The sequence below is a fragment of the Rhinatrema bivittatum genome, chromosome 8 (assembly GCF_901001135.1).
Source record: "Rhinatrema bivittatum chromosome 8, aRhiBiv1.1, whole genome shotgun sequence".
Classification (NCBI taxonomy): Eukaryota; Metazoa; Chordata; class Amphibia; order Gymnophiona; family Rhinatrematidae; genus Rhinatrema; species Rhinatrema bivittatum.
In genome coordinates this window covers 249,224,268-249,251,727 of record NC_042622.1, presented here as the reverse complement: position 1 = coordinate 249,251,727, position 27,460 = coordinate 249,224,268, and the positions used below count along the sequence as shown (strand labels likewise).

General features: G+C 48.9%; 1 protein-coding gene across 2 annotated transcripts in view; it reads left to right on the top strand.

Annotated features, from left to right (window-relative positions):
• The window catches only part of UBXN6 (UBX domain protein 6), a 277,263-nt gene that overhangs the window by 80,962 nt on the left and 168,841 nt on the right, over positions 1-27,460 (top strand). For both annotated transcript variants that reach the window (XM_029614529.1, XM_029614528.1), the window contains exons 4-5: positions 5,416-5,547; positions 18,627-18,724. In XM_029614529.1, the coding sequence (XP_029470389.1) occupies positions 5,416-5,547; positions 18,627-18,724 (230 nt within the window). The remainder of the gene's footprint in view (positions 1-5,415; positions 5,548-18,626; positions 18,725-27,460) is intronic.

Below are 27,460 nucleotides of genomic sequence, written 5' to 3'. Positions count from 1 at the left end.
GTTGAGGCTCAGGCAAGAAAGGCAGGTCAAGCTCAAGAAGAAATTCCTTAATTTCTGGGAGGCGATTACCTCAAAAAGATTGTGTAACAGTTTTATGTTGAGAGCCGGATTGCGCTGGGTGCAACAGCTAAAGGCTGACAGGTCCTTATCCGAGTCGGAGTAACGACAAGCTGAGCATCTGGAGGCTGTGGTGGCATATAGTGCTGATGCCTCATATGATCTCATCTGGCTTCCTCAAGAACTGTGATGTCAGCAGTTTCGGCTCGTCGCCTCTTCTGACTGAGGAACTGGGCGGCCGATGTCTCGTCCAAGGCCCGGTTGGGTTCATTGCCTTTCAAAGGAAAATTGCTGTTTGGCAAGGACTTGGAGGAGGAGATTAAGTTTCTCATCAGGGAGAACAAGTTTCATAAACTGCCGAAGGACAAACCGAGGGTGAAAAGCTCCCTGCCTTCCCGCTTCAGAGCCAGTCGGCTGTTTCGTCCGTCCAAGCCTTCGGGGGGGAGGGGGGGTTCTCAGAGACAGTCCTCGGGTAGGCAATCATGTTGGAACCAGTCCTTTCGGGGATACAGGTTGGGCAGGGATGCCTCCTCCCTCAGCAGTGAATAAGCCAAATCCTCACAATGAGGAGAGGCCGGTCTACTTCTCAGATCTAGTGATCGGGGGCCGGTTGGCTCCATATTATGAGGAGTGGGCCAAGATCACATCAGTTCAGTGGGTCCTAAATGTGATAAGTCAAGGCTCCGCCTTTAGAATTTGCTCGTCCATTAAGAGATCAGGTCCTAGTCTCCCCTTGCTCTTATCTCGCAAAGACATTGGTAGTGCGAGAAACTGTCACTCGTCTATGCCAGCTTGGGCCTTCGTGCCTGTACCTCTAGAAGAACAAGGGTTGGGTTGTTCCATTTATTTCGTAGTCCCCAAAAAGAAAGACACGTTCAGGCCTATTCTTGATCTCAAAAAAGTGAATGTCATTCTCAAGGTCACTTGCTTTCGAATGGAGACCTTGCTTTTGGTAATCACCTCTGTGCGCAAAGGAGAATTCCTGGCATCTCTGGATTTGACTGAAGTATACTTTCATATTGGCATCCGGTCCGACCATCAGAGATATGAGATTCATGATTCTGGTGGAACTTCCAGTTTTGCGCTTTCCCTTTCGGTCTGGCAATGGTGCCCAGGTCCTTTACCAAGGTGATGGTCATGGTGGCGGCGGCGCTCTGGTGGGATGGCATCCTGGTTCATCCTTATCTGGACAACTGGTTGATCCGGACCAAATTGGAGAGCCTCTGTCGGGAAGCAGTGGACGTAATCCTCCATCGACTGTGCTCTCTGGGTTGGATAGTCAATCTGAGCAAGAGTCAGCTAGTTCCTTCCCAGCATTTGGAGTTCCTGGGGGCGCTTTTCGATACCAGGTTGGGGAAGGTTTTCCTCTCCGAAGATCGGATTTCCAAGTTACATGCACAAGTTCGAGACTGCTTGCAGAGGCGGGTGCCCAGATTCTGGGATTACTTACAGGTTCTCGGGTCTATGGCTTCTACCCTGGAGTTTGTTCCATGGGCATTTGCACATATGCGGCCTCTGCAGTCAGCATTGCTATCCCGTTGGGACCCACAATTAGAACAATTTCAGCTCCCGCTCCCCCTGCCGGAGTTCGCTCGATCCATTCTTGCCTGGTGGCTCCTGCCGGACAAGCTAAGACGGGGTGTGGACAATAGTCACCACCGATGACGATCTCTCTGGATGGGGAGCAGTTTGTCGGAACCAGTTTGTACAAGGCCGGTGATCAACGAAGGAAGCCTCATGGTCTATCAATCGTTTGGAAACAAGAGCTGTGCGTTTTTAGCCCTGCAAGCGCTTCTACCTCTGGTGAGGGGCCAACTAGTGTGTGTGTGTTGTCTGACAATGTGACCACGGTGGCTCAGGGGGCCGAGAGTTGATCAGATGGGAGGAACGGCATCTGGGTCAAATAGCTGCCTCTCACATAGCAGGCACAGACAACGTTTAAGCGGACTTTCTGAGCTGGCATCAGTTGGACCCCGGAGAGTGGGAGTTGTCGGAGGAAATGCTATGCCTCAGCCGACGAAAGTGGGGCACGCAGGGCATGGATCGGATGGCGACCTTTCACATTGCCAAAGCCCCACAATTCTTCAGTCGGCGAAGGGAAAGAGGGGTAGAAGGAATGGATGTGTGTGTTCTGTCTTGGCTGACAGGAGTCCTTCTCTACATGTTTCCACCTTGCTGTTGGTAGGCAAGATTTTGCGTTGAATAGAGGTCCATCCAGGCGAGGTGGCTGAGGCATCTGAGGTTTGTGGACTTGGTCAACCTGGCTGTGGACGGTTCATTACGGCTGGCGCATCTGCCCAGTCTTCTGCATCAAGGTCTTGTCTGTTTGGATCAGGAAGATCGCTTTTGTCTAGTGGCTTGGCTTTTGAGAGGGAACGATTGAGGAATAAGGGTTATTCGGAAGGAGTTATTGCGACCCTCTTGCAATCTAGGAAACCTTTCACTTCCCTGGCATACATAAGAGTTTGGAAAGTATTTGAGTTGTGGTGTAACATAGAAACATAGAAATGACGGCAGAAGAAGACCAAACGGCCCATCCAGTCTGCCCAGCAAGCTTTCATACTTATTTTTCTCATACTTATCTGTTACTCTGACCGCTGAGGTCAGGGCCTTTATTGGTAACTTTTTGGTTCTAATTTCCTTCCACCCCCGCCAATTGATGTAGAGAGCAGTGCTGGAGCTGCATTAATGTGAAGTATCAAGCCCAATTGGTTAGGGGTAGTAACCGCAGCAATAAGCAAGCTACTCCCACGCTTATGTTTGCCCAGCCTGTGCAATTTAGTCCTTGTTGGTGGTTTGAATATAAATAATCTTTTCTTCATTCCCCCTGCCATTGAAGCAGAGAGCTGCTTGGCTATGCATTGAAAATGAAGTATCAGGCTAATTTGGTTTGGGGTAGTAACTGCCGTAACAACCACTCTTATTTGTAAATGCAGATCCTTTTTCCCACATTTCCTCTTGCCGTTGAAGCATAGAGCAATGTTGGAGTCGCATTAACCGTGTGTATGTTTATTGAATAAGGGTAGTAGCCGTCATTCCTGTAAGCCACACCCATGCCTCTTCTCTTCATTTCATTCACATCCTCAAGACTTTATGGATCCACAGTGTTTATCCCACGCCCTTTTGAAATCCTTCACAGTTTTGCTCCTCACCATTTCTTCCGGAAGGGCGTTCCAGGCATCCACAACCCTCTCTGTGAAGAAATACTTCCTGACATTGGTTCTGAGTCTTCCTCCTTGGAGTTTTAAATCATGACCCCTGGTTCTGCTGATTTTTTTTCCATGGAAAATGTTTGTCGTTTACTTTGGATCATTAAAACCTTTCAAGTATCTGAAAGACTGTATCATATCACCGCTGTTCCTCCTTTCCTCCAGGGTATACATATTTAGATTCTTCAATCTCTCCTCATAAGTCATTCGATGAAGACCCTCCACCTTTTTGGTCGCCCTTCTCTGGACTGCCTCCATCCTGTCTCTGTCCCTTCTGAGATACGGTCTACAGAACTGAACACAGTACTCCAGGTGAGGCCTCACCAAGGACCTGTACAAGGGGATAATCACTTCCCTTTTCTTACTCATTATTCCTCTCTCTATGCAGTCTAGCATTCTTCTGGCTTTAGCTATCGCCTTGAGGCAAAAGGTGGACCCTCGGCGAGCCTCAGTTGTGGATGTTTTAGCATTCCTACAGGAGGGTTTGACTAAAGGTCTTTCCTTTTATTCCCTGAGAGTTCAAATGGCGGCCTTAGGCTGTCTTCGGGGCAAGATTGGTGGAATTTCTTTGGCAGCACAACCAGATGTGGTGCGTTTTTCTTGGGGGGGCTAAGCATTTACGTTCTCCGGTACGAAAACCTTGTCCATCCTCTAACCTTAATCTGGTCCTTAAGGGCTTGTGTGCCGCCCCCTTTGAAGCCCTGAAATGATCTTCTATGAAGGACTTTTTTTCTGGTGGCAATTTGTTCAGCTCGTCTAATTTCCAAACTTTAGCCTTGTCATGTTTAGAGCCCTTTTTGAGAATTTCAGATACAGGAGTTTCCCTGTGAATGGTCCCATCCTTTTTGCTAAAGGTGGTTTCTTCCTTTCACTTGAATCAGCCAGTGGAACTTCCATTCTTCCCAGCTTTGGATCCTGCTTCACCTCGTGCTAAGGATTTGCCTTGGTTAGACATGAGGCATGCTTTATTACATTACCTGAAGGTTATGAATGACTTCCGCCTATCGGATCAACTTTTTGTGTTGTGGAGTGGTGCCAAAAAAGGTCATAAGGCCTCGTGAGCTATCATTGCACGGTGGTTGAAGGTGGCTATTAGCTCTGCTTATATTGGTCATGGCCGTCCCGCCCCTGAAGGGCTTTGGTCACATTCGACTTACTTAGGCTGAATGTCGTCTTGGGCTGAATGTCAGCGAGTTTCACTGCATGAGATCTGTCGAGCAGTGACTTGGAAGTCATTCCACACTTTCACCAGGCATTACTGTTTGGACGTCCAGGCCCCGGAGGCCATGGGCTTTGGTGAAAGTGTACTTCGAGTGGGACTCTCGCAGTCCCACCCCTCTTAGGGAAGCTTTGGTACATCCCAGGAGTCTGGACTGATCTGGGTACGAACAGGGAAAAGAAAATTGGTTCTTACCTGCTAATTTTTGTTCCTGTAGTACCACAGATCAGTCCAGAGTTCCTGTCCACTGCAGGAGAGGAGAACTTGAAGAGTCCACTCAATCTGTTTTGTTATTCTTTCTCTGAAGAATAGCACAAGCTGTTTTTGGTCCTGCACAGAGATTGTGTGGGCACTGTTAGGATTCTCAGGTTTTCTTTTCCCATTGCTCCTTTGGGGCAGGTAGGTTAGTTCTGAGGTTATTTTTGTTTTTCTCATCTGGCTTGGGTATAGTTCAATACTGAGTGACTGCAGGTGGCATTGTCAGTAAAACTTTCTTTGTCTCCATCTCCTGAAGGGGAGGCAAAACCCAAGAGTCTGGACTGATCTGTGGTCCTACAGGAATGAAAATTAGCAGGTAAGAACCAGTTTTCCTTTAGGTGTCATAAAGGTCCAAGTTTTAAGGCCCTTTTTGAAAATGCTTAATTCTTTCTCAGTACGTAAGAATAAAGGAAGAGCATTCTTTGGTAAATAGGGCCCTTATTTTGTAAAATCTCTGGGAAGAGGGAAATAGCTGCTGTACCTGATTTGTAACTTGCCTTGAGCTTGGATTTGGAAAGGCGAGTATTTAGATTAATCTAGGTGAGCAAGGGCTACCATAAAACTAGTTTCACTAGTTTTCATTTTTGTAGGTGGCCATTGAGGGGTTTTTTTTGCCATTTTCTACAGAAATATTCTCTTCCCCTTAGGTACTGATTTCAACTTTTTCTTCAGGGTCCTGTGAGTGTAGTTACGGAAGAGCACACTAATCTCTCAGTGTCTGGTGTATATTTCAACTGCCCGTTGACTGGAGCCACCTTGACAAGAGACCAGCGGGAAGCACACATCAGAGAGGCAATTCTTCTTGTAAGTACACTGTTGCAGATAATTACCTGACCATAGAATCTGTCCATTCTGCCTTCCTCATAGTTGTCATGCCTTAGGTCCCAGCTACAAGAGGGTCAAAAGGGATATTGTTCAGAATTGACTGTTGAAGATGGCTTGAGACTGACTAGTTTGCTTTCTTTATTAAAAGCTAACCTTATTTGTTGCACAATGAATAGTTTAAAAACTTGGAAAATACAGTTTTGCTTAGCTCAGTGCCTATAGGATTGTCAAGTAGGTTTTTTTTTTGTTTTTGTTTTTTTTTGGGGGGGGGGGAAAGATGAGCAGCAGCTGAGTTGTTACAATTATCCCATAATATCTAGACTTGCTACTATCAGAGGATAAGAACATGCATACTGGGTCAGACCAAGGGTCCATCAAGCCCAGCATCCTGTTTCCAACAGTGGCCAGTCCAGGCCATAAGAACCTGGCAATTACCCAAAAACTAAGTCTATTCCATGTTTCCATTGCTAGTAACAGCAGTGGCTATTTTCTAAGTCAACTTAATTAATAGCAGGTAATGGACTTCTCCTCCAAGAACTTACCCAATCCTTTTTTAAACCCAGCTACACTATCTGCACTAACCACATCCTCTGGCAACAAATTCCAGAGTTCAATTGTGCGTTGAGTGAAAAAGAACTTTCTCCAATTAGTTTTAAATGTGCCACATGCTAACTTCATGGAGTGCCCCCTAGTCTTTCTATTATCCAAAAGAGTAAATAACCGATTCACATCTACCCGTTGTAGACCTCTCATGATTTTAAACACCTCTATCATATCCCCCCTCAGTCGTCTCTTCTCCAAGCTGAAAAGTCCTAACCTCTTTAGTTTTTCCTCATAGGGGAGTTGTTCCATTCCCCTTATCATTTTGGTAGCCCTTCTCTGTACCTTCTCCATCGCAATTATATCTTTTTTGAGATGCGGCGACCAGAATTGTACACAGTATTCAAGGTGTGGTCTCACCATGGAGCGATACAGAGGCATTATGACATTTTCCGTTTTATTCACCATTCCCTTTCTAATAGTTCCCAACATTCTGTTTGCTTTTTTGACTGCCGCAGCACACTGAACTGTCAATTTCAATGTGTTTCAACTGTGACGCCTAGATCTTTCTTGGGTAGTAGTGCCTAATATGGAACCTAACATTGTGTAACTATAGCATGGGTTATTTTTCCCTATATGCATCACCTTGTACTTATCCACATTAAATTTCATCTGCCATTTCGATGCCCAATTTTCCAGTCTCACAAGGTCTTTCTGCAATTTATTATAATCTCCTTGTGATTTAACTACTCTGAACAACTTTGTATCATCTGCAAATTTGATTACCTCACTCGTCGTATTTCTTTCCAGATCATTTATAAATATATTGAAAAGTAAGGGTCCCAATACAGATCCCTGAGGCACTCCACTGCCCACTCCCTTCCACTGAGAAAATTGTCCATTTAATCCTACTCTCTGTTTCCTGTCTTTTAGCCAGTTTGTAATCCACAAAAGGACATCGCCACCTATCCCATGACTTTTCACTTTTCCTAGAAGCCTCTCATGAGGAACTTTGTCAAATGCCTTCTGAAAGTCCAAGTGCACTACATCTACCGGTTCACCTTTATCCACATATTTATTACTTCCTTCAAAAAAGTGAAGCAGATTTGTGAGGCAAGACTTGCCTTGGGTCAAGCCATGCTGACTTTTTTCCATTAAACCATGTCTTTCTATATGTTCTGTGATTTTGATGTTTAGAACACTTTCCACTATTTTTCCTGGCACTGAAGTCAGGCTAACCGGTCTGTAGTTTCCCGGATCGCCCCTGGAGCCCTTTTTAAATATTGGGGTTACATTAGCTATCCTCCACTCTTCAGGTACAATGGATGATTTTAATGATAGGCTACAAATTTTTACTAATAAGTCTGAAATTTCATTTTTGAGTTCCTTCAGAACTCTGGGGTGTATACCATCCAGTCCAGGTGATTTAGTACTCTTCAGTTTGTCAATCGGGTCTACCACATCTTCTAGGTTCACCGTGATTTGGTTCAGTCCATCTGAATCATTACCCATGAAAACCTTCTTCAGTTCGGGTACCTCCCCAACATTCTCTTCAGTAAACACCGAAGCAAAGAAATCATTTAATCTTTCCGCGATGGCCTTCTCTTCTCTAAGTGCCACTTTAACCCCTCGATCATCTAACGGTCCAACTGACTCCCTCACAGGCTTTCTGCTTCGGATATATTTAAAAAGTTTTTACTGTGTGAGTTTTTGCCTCTACAGCCAACTTCTTTTCAAATTCTCTCTAAGCCTGTCTTATCAAAGTCTTACATTTAACTTGCCAACACTTATGCATTATCCTATTTTCTTCTGTTGGATCCTTCTTCCAATTTTTGAATGAAGATCTTTTGGCTAAAATAGCTTCTTTCACCTCCCATGTTAACCATGCTGGTAATCGTTTTGCCTTCTTTCCACATTTTTTAATGTGTGGAATAGATCTGGACTGTGCTTCTAGGATGATATTTTTTAACTTTTTACCTTTGTAGCTGCTCCTTTAAGTTTTTTTCTACCAATTTTTCTCATTTTATCAAAGTTTCCCTTTTGAAAGTTTAGCACAAGAGCTGTGGATTTGCTTACTGTCCCCCTTCCAGTCATTAAATCAAATTTGATCATATTGTGATCACTATTGCCAAGCGGCCCCACCACCGTTACCTCTCTCATCAAATCCTGTGCTCCACTGAGAATTAGATCTAAAATTTCTCCCTCTCTTGTCGGTTCCTGAACCAATTGCTCCATAAAAATGTCATGTATTCCATCCGGGAACTTTATATCTCTAGCATATACTGATGATACATTTACTCAGTCAATATTGGGGTAATTGAAGTCTCCCATTATTACCGCACTACCAATTTGGTTAGCTTCCCTAATTTCTCTTAGCATTTCACTGTCAGTCTCACCATCTTGACCAGGTGGACGGTAGAATACTCCTATCACTATAGTCTTCCCTGACACACAAGGGATTTCTACCCATAAAGATTCAATTGTGCATTTAGTCTCATGCAGGATGGATTCTATGCCATACCGGACATAATGCGCCACACCGCCTCCCGGGTGCTCCCCTCTGTCGCCGGTATAGCACTGTACCATTGGTTGTCATCCTTCCCCCATGTCTCTGAGATGCCAAATAAGTCTATGTCATCATTCACTGCTATACATTCTAATTCTCCCATCTTACTTCTTAGACTTCTGGTGTTAGCATACAAACATTTCAAAGTTTGTTTTTTGTTTGTATTTTCATTCTGCTTTTTAATTGGTAGGGATAAGTTAGAATTTTTTAGCTCAGGTGAGTTTTTAGTTACAGGCACTTTGACTACTTATTATTGGAACCTCACTGTCCGGATGCCCTAATTCTAATGCATCATTAGTATCCTTTTGAAGATACCTCTCTCCGAACCATGCGCTACTGAGCAACTGTCGGCTTTCCCCTTAGAGCAGCTTTTAAACTAGAACAATCTCCTTTTTAAAGATTAGCGCCAGCAGTCTGGTTCCACCCTGGTTAAGGTGGAGTCCATCCCTTCGGAAGAGACTCCCCCTTCCCCAAAAGGTTCCCCAGTTCCTAACAAAACTGAATCTCTCTTCCCTGTACGTACCTGGATCAGTCCAGACCGTGGGTTATGTCCCCATTCCAGCAGATGGAGTCAGCCCAAAGCTTCGAGGGGGCGTCACCATAAGTACTACTACCCCCTCTGCAGGAGTCCAGTATCTTCTGACTCCAGCAGATGCGAGTAGTGGAATCTGGGCTTGCTCCCGATTTCCTAGAAACTCTCTTGTTTCCCCTTGTTTAGGGCTTTCTTCTCTGTGTTGTTAGCTTTGGTCTTGGATCAAGTTGTACTTTAGTTTAAAAAAAAAAAAAAAAAAAAAAGGGGGTTAATTGGTTAATTGGGGAGGCGTGTCTTCTTTGTTGTGCTGGCTCTCTGCCTCCCTTTTCTTCGCTCTCAGCGCTGGTCTGTGTCTTTCCCGGGGTAAGTCGCTTTTCTGTTTTCTTGGCTGTACTTTTTCTTTTCAGCTAGGTTGACTGCGACTGCTGGGGAGACCGGCCTCCTTCGCTTGCTCCCGCGGCCATTTGGCCGGCTCCTCGTGGGCAGCAGGGAGCAGGCAGAGCTATTTCGGCGGGCTGTGAGGCCAGGAAGGCCCCCCCGCGGCGCCGCTTGGGTTTTATCGGCGGGTAGTGCGGCCCGTCCGGGCCCCCCCGCAGCGGGGCGCCGTCTCGCGGCGCCCCCCCCCGAGGCTGCCGAGTGTTTTTCACCGTCGGGGCTGTCTTTCGGCGCGCTTGCTATGCCGCGGCCGTCGCGTTGCTCGGCCTTTGGCGAGCCAGGATCGCGCATTTCTAGGGAGGGCATCTGTGCTAGGTGCCTCCCAGGGGGGGAAGGCACGTCCGGGCCCCGCACTTATTTTTCAGCGTTCGCAGCCTTGCCCGGGCGGCGTGAGCCGGCCCCTCCCCCATTCCTGGCGGGAACGGCGGCCATTTTACATGCGCTGCGCCCCGAAGGGGATCAGACGGTGCTGGAGGATGGGGATGCCTCGGAGGGCCCTCCCCCGATCTTATTACTGGAGGCAGCTACGGAGGTGGACTCACAGGGACAGGGTCCCCCGGGGCCCCCACCCGCGGAGGTCACCCCGAGTAGGCCGGGGTTTTCTCCAGAGTTTATTCGGCTGATGCATACAGCGTACCTGCAGGAACTGGCGGCTCCCGTGGGGCCTCCACCACCCAAGCTACCGCGGCCTTCGTCCCTCTCTCCTGCCCCTCCCCCTCCGGTGGGCGTGGGGGCCCCGCAGCTCCCCGCCCACGTCCGGCTCCCTGTGGGTTCGGGGGGGACTGGGTCGGACCCGGTTTCCCCAGGATCGGACCCTGCCGCTACGGGGCAAGGGGATTCTACGTCAGAGGGAGAGGATCCATGCACGCTGCGCCTTTTCCAGCGGGAAGAGCTGGATGACCTAATCCCGCAAATCATTCAGGGGTTGGACCTCGATCCCCCGCCGGACCCGCCAGCGCTTGTCGCGCCCGCTGTCGTCACTTCTTCGAAGAAGGGGGATCCGGTACTGGCAGCACTTCGTCCGCGGGCGCGGGCATTTCCCATTCACAAGTCGTTCCTGCAACTCCTCACCAGGGAATGGGATTCCCCGGAAGCTGCTCTAAAGAGCAGCCGCGCCATGGAGAGGCTGTACCCGGTGCCGGAAGATTTTCTGGATCTCATCAAGGTACCCAGGGTGGACTCCGCAGTGACGGCGGTCACGAAGAGGACCACCATTCCGGTGACAGGTGGAGCGGCGTTAAGGGACACGCAGGATCGCAAGTTGGAAGTCTTCCTCAAGCGGGTCTTCGAGGTCTCCGCAGTGGGGCTGCGGGCGGCGATGTACAGCTCGCTTGCCCAGCGGGCTAGTCTTCTCTGGGTGCAGCTACTGCTCACTTCTCAGGTGCTGCCACCCGAGGAGGCCGCGCAAGCGGATAGGCTGGAAGCCGCGGTGGCTTACGGGGCTGACGCCTCCTATGATCTCTTCAGGGTCCTCGCCCGCTCCATGGCCTCGGTGGTGGCGGCGCGTTGGCTCCTATGGCTACGCAACTGGGCGGCGGACACGTCCTCCAAGTCGAGCCTGGGTTCCCTGCCATTCAGGGGTAAGTTCCTATTTGGGGAGGATCTGGACCAGATCATCAAGTCGCTGGGGGAAAACGCGGTCCATCGCCTGCCGGAAGACAGATATCGCTCCACCAGGGCTTTCTCGTCCTCCCGGACCAGAGCCAGGGCGCAAAGACGCTACAGGAGTTACAGACCGGCGACAGCCCGACCCCCCCCCCCCCCGCCCCCCTTCCAGGTCTCAGCCCTGGTCGCGCTCCTTTCGCGGGCGCCACCCCGCGCGTCCCGCTTCCTCGGCGGGACAACCTTCTCCCAAGTCCTCGCAATGATGTTCAGCTCGCCCGCTCCGCCATCCCCAAAATTGGGGGGCGGCTAGCGTTCTTCTACGAGGAGTGGGCGCGGATCACCTCGGATCAGTGGGTCTTGGACACCATAGGACACGGCTACGAGTTGGAGTTTGTCCGCGCTCCCAAGGGACGGTTCATTTTCTCCCCTTGCGGCTCGGCCATCAAGCGAAGGGCGGTCCAGCTGACGCTGGACAGACTGTGGGAGATAGGCGCCATTGTGTCCGTGCCCTCCGGAGAGGTGGGCTTGGGCCACTATTCCATCTACTTCATCGTACCGAAGAAAGACAGTTCCTTCCGCCCCATACTGGACTTGAAGGAAGTCAACAAATCCCTTCGAGTGACCAGGTTCTGCATGGAAACGCTGCGTTCGGTGATCGCGGCGGTGCATGGAGGGGAGTTCCTGGCCTCCCTGGACCTGACGGAGGCCTATCTGCACATCCCCATCCGGCGGGAGCATCATCGGCTTCTACGTTTCAAGATCCTGGACCAGCATTTCCAGTTTGTGGCGCTTCCGTTCGGATTGGCGACGGGGGCCGTCGCCAATCCGAACCAAGATAATGGTTGTCGTGGCGGCTGCCCTTCGGAAGGAGGGTATTCTAGTCCACCCCTATCTGGACGATTGGCTCATCAGAGCGAAGTCTTTTCGGCATGGACAGGCTGCTGTGGCCAGGGTGATGGAGTTTCTGCAGTCCCTGGGATGGGTGGTCAACTTCTCCAAGAGCTCCCTCGTGCCCTCGCAGCGCTTGGACTTCTTGGGGGCGACCTTCGACATCCGTCTGGGAGCGGTCTTCCTACGCCAGGACAAGGCGCAAGCCCTGCGGGAGCACATACAGCGGTTTTCTGCTTTACCAGCTCCCACCTCCTGGGACTATCTGCAGCTCCTGGGGGTCATGGGTTCCACCATCGACATGGTCCCTTGGGCTTTTGCACACCTCCGACCTCTGCAACGAGCGCTCCTCTCCCGTTGGAAACCTCTTTCGCAGGACTACCAGGTGATCCTTCCACTGCCCCAGTTGGCCAGGAGCAGTCTGGCCTGGTGGATGGTCCCGGAGCATCTTGCTCGCGGCGTCTCTCTCGATCTGCCAAATTGGGTAGTGGTAACCACCGACGCCAGTCTCATAGGCTGGGGAGCAGTCTGCGACCGCAGCGCCACACAAGGGACGTGGTCCGCGGAAGAGGCGAAGTGGTCCATCAATCGTCTGGAGACCAGAGCGGTCAGGCTGGCGCTCCTCCACTTCCTTCCACTCCTTCGGAATCGGGAAGTCAGAATCTTATCGGACAACGCAACGACGGTGGCCTACATCAATCGACAGGGCGGCACTCGAAGCCCGCAGGTCGCGATCGAGGCCGCAATGCTGATGCAGTGGGCGGAGAGGCATCTGGCCCGTCTGGCGGCCTCGCACATCGCGGGCGTGGACAACGTCCAGGCGGATTTCCTCAGCCGTCAGCTGCTGGACCCCGGAGAGTGGTCCCTCTCCGACGAGGCCATGCAGTTGCTCGTACGGAGGTGGGGATCCCCCCACCTGGATCTCATGGCGACTGCACAAAATGCCAAGGCCCCTCGTTTCTTCAGTCGCCGGAGAGAGCGGGGGGCGGAGGGCGTCGATGCTATCGCGCTCCCGTGGCCGGCCGATCTGCTCCTCTACGCGTTCCCCCCGTGGCCACTGGTGGGAAGACTACTCCGCCGGATAGAGGCTCATCAGGGGACTGTAATCTTCGTCGCGCCAGAGTGGCCAAGACGTCCTTGGTTCGCGGACCTCCTCCTCCTGGTAATCGACGGACCCATCCGGCTGGGCCATCTTCCCCGCCTCCTCCACCAGGGACCGGTATTTTTCGACCAGGCAGAACTCTTCTGTCTTGCGGCCTGGCTTTTGAGAGGCGCCGCCTCCGGCGACGGGGCTACCCGGAGGCGGTAGTGTCAACGCTGCTGCGTTCTCGGAAGGCTTCCACGTCAGTGGCCTATGTGCGGGTCTGGAAGGTGTTCGAGCTGTGGTGTACCGGCCTGAACACAAAACCCACGGAGGCGTCGGTTCCCCAGATCCTCCAGTTCCTACAAGCGGGAGTGGACAAGGGGCTCGCTTACAACTCCCTCCGGGTTCAAGTGGCCGCCCTTGGCTCCCTTCTGCGTGACGGAGGTTCTCTGTTACAACATCCAGACATCGTCCGTTTTCTCAAGGGGGTCAAACATTTGCGACCTCCATTGCGGGACCCTTGTCCCTCCTGGAGTCTCAATCTGGTACTACGTTCCATGTCGGGACCTCCATTTGAACCGCTGAGGAATGCGACGATCAAGGATATCACTCTCAAGACTGTGTTCCTGGTGGCCATCTGCTCGGCTCGGTGGATTTCGGAGCTCCAGGCTCTGTCGTGTAGAGAGCCCTATCTCCGATTCTCCGATTCGGGAGTGTCTCTTCGTACTGTGCCCTCCTTCCGAAGGTGGTTTCTGCGTTCCATGTGAATCAGACGGTGGAACTGCCATCTTTCCCTTCGTCTGAGCCGAGGTCTCTCCGTCTCCTTGATGTCAAGCGCACTCTGCGCATCTACCTGGAGGCTACGAATGATTTCCGGACTTCGGATCATCTCTTCGTCCTTTGGTCCGGGCCCCGGAAGGGTTCTCAGGCCTCGAAGACGACCATTGCCAGATGGCTGAAGGCCGGTATTGCCGCTTCCTACATTGGGGCGGGGCGGTCCCCGCCGCCCGGCATTGTAGCGCATTCTATCCGGTCGCAGGCAGCCTCCTGGGCGGAGACCCGCTCGGTCTCTTCACAAGAAATCTGTAGGGCGGCCACCTGGAAATCCTTGCACACATTCTCAAGACACTATCGCCTACACCTCGCCTCTTCCGTCCATGGACATTTTGGCGAACAGGTTCTACGAGCGGGCCTCGCAGGACCCCACCCGGTCTAGGGAAGCTTGGGTACATCCCACGGTCTGGACTGATCCAGGTACGTACAGGGAAAAGAAAATTATTACTTACCTGCTAATTTTCGTTCCTGTAGTACCATGGATCAGTCCAGATGCCCACCGCACTTGGGTCTTCATCCTGCTCAGCTGTCTTTGGTGGCTGATTCGACTCAGCTGTTATATGGTAGTGTCTTTTCTACTGTTTTTCTCTCACGTGTTCCCTGTTTTTCACTGTTTTGTGCCTGTTTTCTTAGGGGTCAACACGCGACGTGACCTCCCATCCGTTGGTGGGACGGTACAGTTTCTCTAGTTACAAATTCAGCGGCTTATTGTTGCCGTCTTGTTTAAACTTGATCCAATTCAGGGGTTTCTGTTTCCTCGGGCTTTGATATTCTCGATACTGAACTCCTGCAGAGGGGGTAGTAGTACTTATGGTGACGCCCCCTCGCAGCTTTGGGCCGACTCCATCTGCTGGAATGGGGACATAACCCACGGTCTGGACTGATCCATGGTACTACAGGAACGAAAATTAGCAGGTAAGTAATAATTTTCTTTTCCTTGCACCATCGTCTCATCCATGCCTTGAGACTCCAGAGCAGGGGTCAGGAACCTTTTTGGCTGAGAGAGCCATAAACGCCACATATTTTAAAATGTAATTCCATGAGAGCCATACAATATGTTTAAAACTTAAATACAAGTAAATGTGTGCATTTTATGTAAGATCACACTTTTAAAGTACAATAAGTCTCTGAAAATATTACACCAGGCCTTAAGACACCAATACATCTCCTATTAGGAAAACGGACCAAGTCAGGCTGCTATAGAGTCCTACACAGAAACTACACGCCAGCAGAAAACCTCACCTGAATCACGTGCTGTCCCTCACCTAACATAGAATAAAGAGACCAAAACGCATAACAAGAAGCATGCAGAAAAAACTGAATTGGAAACTGCAACAAGCCAGAGTCTCTGTATGCAGTGTAACAAAGGAAAAAAGAAACATCACCCATCCTTATAAAACAAATCAAGAAATATAAAATCATCAGCAGTAAAACTGTACTAACAAAAAGAACATATTTCGAAACAGCTGATGAGTGGAATATCCAATAATTAAAAACTCATATAAAACATTTCCAGATACCAACAAAATATTTCAAAATAGCAGACACAAAGACCCAGTAATGAAAAATAATAAGGATACAAAAATGTTTTTGCTCTGCATATCTGGGAACATTTGTTATCCAAGTGCGCTGAGATTGTTCTGAATTAGCAGGAGGCGGTGTGGTTTGCTTGAAACTTTCTCCTCTCTGTCACATTCCAGCGCTCTCTCTCACACTGGCTCTCAATGACACACCTATACACACATGCTCTCAGTCACTCACATATACACATGCTTTTTCTCTTTCACTTATATAGGCTCTTAATTACACATTTACACACATGCTGTCTATCTTTTCACGCTTACACACACCGGCTTTCAATCACATAAATACATGCTGTCTTTTTCTCTCACACACAGACTCTCATTCACTTGCTTACAAACATGTCCTCTCTTTCTCTCATTTATACACAGGCTCTCAATCACATACTCACATGCTCCATCACCTAAACCAGCTCTCAATCACACACAGACACACATGATCTCTCTCTTACTTATACACACAGGCTCTTAATCATACATACACATGATTTCTCTCACACACAAAGGATCTCAATCATACACACATACTCTTTCACACAAACAGGTTTTCAATCACAAACTTACACATACAGGTTCCCAATGGTAAACTTACATTCATGCTCTCTCTCTCACAGGCAGGCTCTCAATCACAGACATACTCTCTTTCACATGTACAGGCTCTCAATCATTCACATACATGCAATCTCTCACACACACACACACACACAGGCCCCCCAGCTCTCAATCATTCACATACATGCAATCTCTCACACACACACACAGGCCCCCCCCGCGGCCCGGAAGAGGAAGTGGAGAGTATCGGGTGCGGGCGCGGCAAGAAGAGGCCACGCTAGTGCGCTCGGCATCGGCCCGAAGAAAAGAAGACCGCAGCGCGGCTCGGAGGAAAATGAAGAGGTTCAACCGCGGCCGATGGGACTCCGCCTCCGCGAGGGCTGAAAATGAAGAGGTTCCTCCCAACGCTAACCTCTTCATTTTCAGCCCTCGCGGAGTCCCATCGGCCGCGGTTGAAGCTCTTCATTTTCCTCCGAGCCGCGCTGCGGTCTTCTTTTCTTCGGGCCGATGCCGAGCGCACTAGCGTGGCCTCTTCTTGCCGCGCACGCACCCGATACTCTCCACTTCCTCTTCCGGGCCGCGGGGGGTGCGGGAAGAAGAGAGCACGCCGGTGCCGCTGACTCCAGCTGTCCTGCCGCGTTCCGCCCGGGCTGACAGCATTTTAAGCCCGGGCGGAGGAAGACTGGGGAGCAGCTGGGTCAGCAGGAAAGTGTGGCGACTGTCTGCGAGCCAGATACAGCCCTCAAAAGAGCCATATCTGGCTCGCGAGCCATGGGTTCCCGACCCCTGCTCCAGAGCTTTGCCTGCCTCTGGTGACCTGCGTGTGGATCAGGGAGCATTTCAGAGAATGCTACCCTGGAGGTTCTGGATTTAAGCTTTCTACCTAAGAGCCTAAATTTGGCTTCCAGAACCTCTCTCCCACATTTTTCTATGTCGTTGGTGCCCACATGTACCACGACAGCCCGCTCCTCCCCAGCACTGTCTAAAATCCTATCTAGGTGACGTGTGAGGTCTGCCACCTTTGCCCCAGGTAGACATGTTACCAGGCGATCCTCACACCCACCAGCCACCCAGCTGTCTACATTCCTAATAATTGAATCACCAACTATGACGGCCAACCTAACCCTTCCCTCCTGGTCAGTAGGCCTTGGAGAGATATCCTCGGTGCGAAAGGACAATGCATCACCTGGAGAGCAGGTCCTTGCTACAGGATCCTTTCCTGCTGCACCAGGTTGATGCTCTCCAATCATGAGACCTTCTTCCTCCAAGGCAACACCAGGGCTGCCAGTCTGAAGTTGGGACTTGGCTACTATGTCCCTGAAGGTCTCATCTATATGCCTCAGCTCCTCCAGGTCTGCCACTCTAGCCTCCAGAGATCAGACTTGTTCTCTGAGAGTCAGGAGCTCTTTGCATCGCATGAACATGTACAACTTCTCACCCGCGGGTAAAAAAAAAAGTCATACATGTGACGCTCGATGCAAAAGACTGGGAAGCCCCCCCCCTCTTGCTGCTGGACTGCTGCCTTCATCTCAGTTTTGTTCAGTTCCTAGTTAAGTTTTAGGTTGCTATGGGAGTAGGAATGTGTCTAATTAACGTCCTTTAAATATATTAGTGAATTCACTATATGTCTGGTGGTGGTTGTTGGTTGGTTGGTTGGGTTTTTTTTTTTTTGTGAAAGTGGCACCTGCCTATAAACTAAAGGATGAGCTAGGGGTGAGTGGGCAAGGGGTGAGAGAGTTGGGAAATCCAAACAGTCTAACTTCAGTTAGTCAGCCAGAGTGACTCATTACTCTCTTGATTAACAAATGTTGGTACCTAATCAAACCGAATCACACTACCTCAACACCTTTCCAAGGTGAGTAACTGAACTGAACTTTTCAACCTTTTTACTTGGGTATATACTGCTCCTAGCTTATTTCTAGCTTCTGGCTACTTTTTTTTTTTTTTTGGGGGGGGGGGGGGGGGTTAAAATACAAACACTCAATTCTGCTTACTAACGGCCTTACTGACTGACTATTTAAAAATACAAACAGTCTAACTTCTGTTTATTCGCTGCCTTACTGACTATTAAAAGCACAAACAAACACACTAAATAATATTCCCAAATAGTTAACTTTGCCCCAATACTTTTAAAAAAGACAATGTCCCAAGCAAAAACTTGGGACATTGTCCCAAAAAATCAGCCACCAGCAAGGTGATTCTCTCCTCTCAGTGCTCCCACTGGAATGGTCTGCTCATCTGTTTTTCTTGTTGATTGAGTGAAGTGGTGGTGAGGAAGGTGGAGGGTTTTTTTTTTCTTGTAATTGTTATGCAATTTAAGCAGGTTTGCTGCTACATAAGGACATTGATGTGTATTTTTAGACTTCAGAAAACAGCAGACAGAATTTAAAAATCTGTTTCTTAGTGGTTACTTCTAAAAGCTCTGATTTTCGTCTTCTCCAGCATGTCTCCAAAGATCCAGTAATGGCTTCCATCATGCAGATCCACACGTTTAACAGAGACCAAGAGAAAGTGAAACTGGGCACAGAGACCATAGCAAAGTGAGTGAGTGAATGGTGACAGGACACAAGAAAGTCCATGTATTGCAGCCTGGAATCCATCCTGCATAGTCAGTTTTCTGGAACCATGCAATTAACAAAGGGCAGGATCTAAATATTGTATTTATTTAGTTCTGCTATCTTTAAAGACTAATTACATGATTGATAATATATTGTGTTAAATGTGGTTTCCTAGTATGTAGCCAGATAGCCTCTGGACCAATGGGTTATGCGCTTCCTTGCTGGCAGATGGAGATCTAGTCAGGTTTCAAAGCTGACATCGCCCTAGATACACCCCTGCAGTGACCTCAGCCCTTCAGTATTTCTAGTCTCCCAGCAGATGTGGATGTGTGTTCCAGCCCCACTCTCCTGCGGTGATAGCTGAAGGTCCCTCCCACATTTGAGAATTCCTGAGGTGATTTCCGAGATTCCTCAGAGATATGTCTTGGTCCAGTAGCCGGTTCCCGGTGTGGCCTTTGCTGCTGAAGCAGGTGAAAGGCAGCGGGTGCAGGAAGCAGAGCGCTGTGGTGACTGCCAAAACCCTCACCCCCTGCAGCTGAAGACCATCTCTGTACTCGGCCGGTAAGCGCTGAGCCTAAGTAAGTAAAGAAAGAAGAGGTTTCCTTCCAATTCAGAGATGTTGGAGGGGTTTCGGTAAGACTTTCTCTGGTCTCCTTGCTCGGCGCGCTGTACAGACGATGTTTCCAATCCCTTTGGGGTAAGAGGAAGTGGGCTCCCAAGCGGGTTGAGCGGCACCCCGGTGGGCTAGGCCTTTCTTCAAGCTTAGTCAGCACACCGCATGATAGGCCGCGGTGGCACCATCTTGTGTGTGTTTGTATCTCTCCCATTGCCCACCACAGAGCGTTGGTATGCGCGGTGTGTACTGGCTCTGCACACGCGCTGTGCACGTAACATCGCGCATACGTGAGTGCCCACCTCCTTAGGCGCAGACTTTAGATAAAGCCGGGCACACAGACTGTGCGCGCCTCACCACGGCCCGCAGAGGCGCTTAAAATCTGTGCGCGCACAATTTCAAGTGCTAGCTGGCTGAGCGCACAGTTACTGTTCCTACTGGCTCCGGCAGCAAAGAATCATAAGTGCCATTCCCTGTATGTACCCAGATCAGCCCAGACTGCTGGGTTATGCCTCCCTTTCAGCAGATGGAGACAGAGAAAAACTTAAAGGGCATCCCCTGTAAGTACGGTGCACGGTGTATTTCTCTGCCTCCAGCAGATGAAGGTGGCAGAACCTGCAGTCCTGGTAGCTTGATTCTTTGCTTGGAAAAAAAAAAAAGTAAAAACAGGAAGACAATCCTGGTTTATTTTTTGGCTAAATCACAGGCACTGTTCCCAAAAAAAAAAAAAAGTTGATTAGGAGATCAGCATGTTGCCTCCTGAGGGGAAGGATCTTTCACCTTCCTTCCTCGGTGGTAGGCTGGGCGGGAGGTCGCCTGACCACCCGTATTCCCGGAGCGGCAGATGGTGAGTTACTGGGAGGGATTTACTGGTGGGCCGGTCCCTCTCCCCCTGGCCCAGAGCTGATAGCCAGGTGTGCTTTGGTGAGGCCAGAGTGGCTCATTTTGCTGCGCTAAAAAAACCCAAACCAAACAGGACCTTAGATAGTGCTTCTTCTCGGCCTCCCGTGCTCCGGACGAATTGTTTAGCTTCCCCTGCTCTCTGCCGCGCTAATGCCGCGGGCCTCGGTGTGCTGTGCATGCGGGGAGCCAGTGATCCGGCTCTCCCGCGAGAACCTTTGCTCCCGGTGTCTCCCCGGGATTGAGGGCCCGTCGGCGAATGCGGGAGGGGGAGGCATGCAGCACGGTCCCATGGTGCGGGTTCCCAGTTACTGCCTCATGGTACAGGCCTGTGCCGTTCCCACGGAGCGCGGGGACGGTGGCCATTTTGGATGCTGCCGGTGCCAATGCAGATTTCTTGGCAGGGGGAGGGGATCTCCCTCCTCAGCTGTTCCCGCACGATCAGAGCTCTGGGTCCCCCCAGGACTCCTGCTCCACCCCTCCGGTGCCATTGGGAAATTTAAAGGGCCAGCTACCATTTTCTGCTAACTTTGTGTTATTTAATGCATAAGGCCTACCTAGCTAGCCTTATGCCTGCAGGGGAACCCGAGCTCCCTCCAAGTCGGCCTGTGGCTGGGTCCTCTCCTCCCGCGAAAATTCCTTGGGTGGATCCTCCCGAGGTCTCTCGTATCTGGGTGGTCCAGGGATCGTCCAGTACCGGGGACCCAGGGCAAACTGCTCCGACTGATCCACTTCAGACTGACGCGGATGAGGATTCTGAGCGAGTGGTGCTGGTGGAAGGGGATGATCCTTGAGTCCTTAGGCTTTTTCATAGGGATGAATTAGAGCCGATCATCCCGCATGTTCTCGTGGAGCTGGGAATACCGGCCATGCAGCCATCCCATGATCAGGATACGTTGGATCTAGTGCTTTCTAACTTACTACTACTTCTGTTCTTAATTTGGATGGATCAAGTTGTGTACTTTAAAAAAAAAAAAAAAAAAAAAAAAGCCTGACCCATTCTTTGGGCTCTAAGTCCTGACAGCTCTTAACTTGCAGGCAGAACTGTTTTTACAACTTTCCTCTATTCCTCTCCAGTATGCTTGGTAAGTTTGTTTCTTACTCCACAGCTGTAATGCCTGGCTCTACTACATGGGTGCATGTTGGTGGGCCAACTTCTCTCTCCCCCCCCCCCCCCCCCCCAGTCATGATCCGACCCGCTGCCCTGAGAAGCTGTTTTCCTCAGGGCAGCCTACACAGAGAAGCGCCATCCCTCTGTATCACTTGATTTAATTATCGTTTCAGGTCGGAAACAGTGGCAGAGAGTATTTCTAAGGCGGACGCGCTTTTCCTGCTACTTACAGCTCTCGCTTTAAAATCAGCTGCTGAGATCCTCCAAGTGCGGGGAGCCCGGGTCGCGGCTCTCCCGCGAGGGGGTGTGTACAAGGTGCCTCCCTGGTGGGGAGGGCCCCTTACAGCTGGTGGGACGCGGTGTTTCGCGCCTTCAAACGCGACTTGAGGAACAGAGGCTGAGCAGGAACAGCTAATGATTTCCGAATTATCCCAAACAACTGAAAAGCAGGTTGTTAAAACAAGCAAAAAACACACTTTGAAATGTCTGTATGCCAATGCCAGAAGTCTAAGTAGTAAGATGGGAGAGTTAGTGTATAGCAGCAAATGATGAGATTGACATAATTGGCATCACAGAGACTTGGTGGAAGGAGGATAACCAATGGGACAGTGCTATATCAGGGTACAAATTATATCGCAATGATAGGGAGGATCAACTTGTTGGGGGTGTGGCACTTTATGACCGGGAGGGTATAGAGTCCAACAGGATAAAGATCATACAAGAGACTAAATGCTCAGTAGAATCTATATGGGTAGAAATCCCATGTGTGTTGGGTAAGAGTATAGTGATAGGAGTATTCTACCGTCCACCTGGACAAAATGGTCAGACAGATGATGAAATGCTAAGAGAAATCAGGGAAGCAAACCAATTTGGCAGTGCAATAATAATGGGAGATTTCATTTACCCCAATATTGACTGGGTAAATGTAACATCAGGACTTGCTAGAGACATAAAGCTCCTGGATGTAATAAATGATTGCAAGTAACGGTGGTGGGGCCACTTGGCAACAGTGATCATAACATGATCAAATTTAAACTAATAACTGGAAGGGGACAATAAGTAAATCTGCAGCTCTAACACTAAATTTTAAAAGGGAAACTTTGATAAAATGAGAAAAATAGTTAGAAAAAACTGAAAGGTGCAGCTGCAAAGGTTAAGTGTTCAACAGGCATGAACATTGTTTAAAAATACAATCCTAGAGGCGCAGTCCATATGTATTCCGCGCATTAAGAAAGGTGGAAGGAAGGAAAAACGATTACCGTCATGGTTAAAAGGTGAGGTGAAAGAGGCTATTTTAGCCAAAAAAAATCCTTCAAAAACTGGAAGAAGGATCCATTTGAAGAAAATAGGATAAAACATAAGCATTGTCAAGCTAAGTGTAAAACATTGATAAGACAGGCGAAGAGAGAATTTGAAATGAAATTGGCCATAGAGGCAAAAACTCATAATAAAAACTTTTAAAAATATATCCAAAGCAAGAAACCTGTGAGGGAGTCGGTTGGACCATTAGATGACAGAGGGGTTAAAGGGGCTCTTAGGGAAGATAAGGCCATTGCAGAAAGACTAAATTAATTCTTTGCCTCCGTGTTTACAAATGAGGATGTTGGGGAGATACCAGTTCCGGAGATGGTTTTCAGGGGTGATGAGTCAGACGAACTGAACGAAATCACTGTGAACCTGGAAGATGTAGTAGGCCAGATTGACAAACTAAAGAGTAGCAAATCACCTGGACCGGATGGTATGCATCCTAGGGTTCTGAAGGAACTAAAAAATGAAATTTCTGATCTATTAGTTAAAATTTGTAACCTATCATTAAAATCATCCATTGTACCTGAAGACTGGAGGGTGGCCAATGTAACCCCAATATTTAAAAATCCAGGTAATTATAGACCAGGTAACTATAGACCAGTGAGCCTGACTTCAGTGCCGGGAAAAATAGTGGAAACTATTCTCAAGAACAAAATTGTAAAGCATATAGAAAGACATGATTTAATGGAACATAGTCAACATGGATTTACCCAAGGGAAGTCTTGCCTAACAAATCTGCTTCATTTTTTTGAAGGGGTTAATAAACATGTGGATAAAGGTGAACCGGTAGATGTAGTGTATTTGGATTTTCAGAAGGCGTTTGACAAAGTCCCTCATGAGAGGCTTCTACGAAAACTAAAAAGTCATGGGATAGGAGGCGATGTCCTTTTGTGGATTACAAGCTGGTTAAAAGACAGGAAACAGAGAGTAGGATTAAATGGTCAATTTTCTCAGTGGAAAAGGGTAAACAGTGGAGTGCCTCAGGGATCTGTACTTGGACCGGTGCTTTTCAATATATATATAAATGATCTGGAAAGGAATACGACGAGTGAGGTTATCAAATTTGCAGATGATACAAAATTATTCAGAGTAGTTAAATCACAAGCAGACTGTGATACATTGCAGGAGGACCTTGCAAGACTTGAAGATTGGGCATCCAGATGGCAGATGAAATTTAATGTGGACAAGTGCAAGGTGTTGCATAAAGGGAAAAATAACCGTTGCTGTAGTTACGATGTTAGGTTCCATATTAGGAGCTACCACCCAGGAAAAGGATCTAGGCATCATAGTGGATAATACTTTAAAATCGTCTGTTCAGTGTGCTGCAGCAGTCAAAAAAGCAAATAGAATGTTAGGAATTATTAGGAAGGGAATGGTTAATAGAACGGAAAATGTCATAATGCCTCTATATCACTCCATGGTGAGACCACACCTTGAATACTGTGTACAATTCTGGTCGCCGCATCTCAAAAAAGATATAGTTGCAATGGAGAAGGTACAGAGAAGGGCAACCAAAATGATAAAGGGGACGGAACAGCTTTCCTATGAGGAAAGGCTTAAGAGATTAGGGCTGTTCAGCTTGGAGAAGAGACGGCTGAGGGGGGATATGATAGAGGTCTTTAAGATCATGAGAGGTCTTGAAAGAAAAGATGTGACTCGGTTATTTTCACTTTCGAATAATAGAAGGACTAGGGGGCATTCCATGAAGTTAGCAAGTAGCACATTTAAGACTAATCGGAGAAATTTATATTTCACTCAATGCACAATAAAGCTCTGGAATTTGTTGCCAGAGGATGTGGTTAGTGCAGTTAATATAGCTGTGTTCAAAAAAGGTTTGGATAAGTTCTTGGAGGAGAAGTCCATTAATGGCTATTAATCAATTTACTTAGGGAATAGCCACTGCTATTAATTGCATCAGTAGCATGGGATCTTCTTAGTGTTTGGGTAATTGCCAGGTTCTTGTGGCCTGGTTTTGGCCTCTGTTGGAAACAGGATGCTGGGCTTGATGGACCCTTGGTCTGACCCAGCATGGCAATTTCTTATGTTCTTAATCCTCAAAAACCTGCATTGGCTACCCATACCACAAAGGATTCAATACAAAGTTCATACACTCATACACAAAGCACTTTACACTGAAACATTTGACTGGCTAAGCCCTGCCCTACACTTTCAATCCACCCAGAGAACACTCCGCTCCACCAACACCGGACCTTATTCCAAGGGACCAATCCCTAACAGTGGCAGGCTCAACTCAGGCTCAACCCCATCACCCAATCATTCAAAAAGAACCTTAAAACATGGCTCATCAAAAAAGCATATCCAACAACCACCCTTTACCCAACACATCAAGATAAGCACCTACACCATCCAGCACACACTCCCCCCCCCCCCCCACACACACAACCAAGCAATCACATATTATGATCAACCCCACCGACCCAGCTCCTCTTATTACAGTTGACACAAAACTCCAACGCTCCTAGTGGTTAGAACAGTGGGCTACCAACCAGGTGACCAGGGTTCAAGTTCCGCTGTTTCCCCTTATGACCTTGGGCAAGTCACTTTGCCCTCCATTGCCTCAGGTACAAACTTAGATTGTAAGCCCTCTGGGGATAGGGAAATACCTACAGTACCTGAATGTAAACCGATGTGATATGTCAGATTGAATGTCAGTATATAAAAATAAATAAATACATTTTTCTGCCACGGACTTGCTATATAGAGAATGGGATTCCCCAGATCTGGGATTGAAAGTTAGCAAGGCTATGGATAAGCTATATCCTATTTCGGAGGAAGCAGTTGACATACTGTGGATGCAGTGGTGTCCGCAGTCACCAAAAAGACCACAATCCCGGTTATGGATGCTACAGCCCTGAAGGACCTGCAGGATAGAAAGTTGGAGCTGCCGCTCAAGAAAAGTTTTGAAGTCTCAACACTGGGAGTGCGGGCAGCTATGTGCAGCAATTTTGCCTTACGAGCGGGCCTTCGCTGGGTTCAGCAGTTACAGGCTAATGCTGGTCTTTCCGATGCAGAAGCACAGCAAGCAGGGAGTCTGGAAGCTTCAATCGCTTATAGTGCGGATGCACTTTATGATCTGTTACAGACTTCGGCCAGATCCATGGTGTCGGCAGTCTCTGCTTGTCTGCTCCTGTGGTTAAGAAACTGGTCGGTGGATATTTCCTCCACGGCTCAGCTGGGGTCATTGCCTTTTCAAGGGTAAATTTGCTTTTTGGCAAGGACCTCGAGGATATGATTAAATCCCTGGGGGAGAACAAGGTTCACCAATTGCCAGAGGATAGGCCCAAGTCGAGGGGCTCCTTTTCTTCACGGTCTCGATTCAGAGGGAATCTGAGATTTCGTCCATCCAGAGCTCCAGCTTCTTCCTTTCGGCAAGCGTCCAGTCGCTAACAGTCCTGGTCTTAGCCCTTTCGTGGCCGACGCATCTGGGGCCAAGTCTTCCTAATGAAGGGACACAGACTCATTCCTCTGTTCTAGCTGTCGGAGGCAGATTGTCCCTGTTTTATGAGGAATGGGTCAAGGTGATGTCGGACCAGTGGGTCCTTACTGTGATAAATCAAGGCTATGCTTTAGATTTTACACACCGCCTTCCGGAGCGGTTTCTGGTCTCCCCATGCGGTTACGAAGAGAAACGACAGGCAGTACAAGATACCCTGCAATGCCTTCTGCAACTCAGCACCATCACCCCGGTTCCTCAGGCGGAGCAGCGAAAAGGGCGTTATGCCACTTACTTCGTAGTCCCCAAAAAAAGAGGGGTCCTTCTGACCCATTCTGGATTTGAAGTGCGTAAACCGCTGCCTCAGGGTGCCACGTTTTCGCATGGAGACGTTACGATCAGTCATTGCCTCAGTAAGAAAAGGAGAATTTTTGAGGTCACTGGACCCTAACGGAAGTGTATCTTCAGGCATTTGGGCCGACCACCAGATGTTTCTGAGGTTCTCTGTGTTGGGTCGCCATTTTCAATTTTGAGCTTTGCCTTTTGGTCTTGCCACCGCGCCCAGAACCTTTAGCAAAGTAATGGTTGTGGTAGCGGTTGTGGTGGCGGCTCATCTGCGTCCAGGTATGGATGCAGATCGTCCATACCTGGACGATTAGCTAATTTGGGCAAAGTCCGAGTTGCTCGGCCAATTGGCAATTCGCAAAGTGCTTTAACTCCTGCGATGACTGGGTTGGGTGATCAACTTAGCCAAGAGCCGACTGGTGCCCACCCAGTCTTTGGAGTTTTTGGGAGCTCTATTCGACATTCAACAGGGGAGAGTGTTCCTTACCTCGGACCAAATTGTCAAGGACAAGTGCAGAACTTATTGGCCAACCATCTCCCTAGAGTGTGGGATTATTTGCGGGTTCTCGGCTACATGACTTCCACCTTGTGGCTGGTGCCCTAGGCCTTTGCTCATGTGTCCTTTACAGTCAGCGTTGCTTTCTCGTTGGAATCCAGTCTCTGAACAGTTTCATTTATCTCTCCCTCTTATGGATACGGCACGCTCCAGTTTCGACTGGGGGCTTATCTCAGACAGCTTATCCTGAGGAGTTTCTCTGGAGGTGCCCGAATGGACAGTGGTGACCACGGACGTCAGCTTCTCCGGTTGGGGAGCGGTTTGCCTGAGGAAGTTTGTGCAGGGACAATGGCCCAGGAAGAATCTCAGTGGTCGATCAATCGTCTGGAAATCAGGGCAGTGTGGTTTTCCTTATCGCTATCACATCTGCTCGCAAGGTATCTGAGCTCCAGGCTCTATCCTGTAGGGAGTCGTTTCTGAGAATTTCGGAT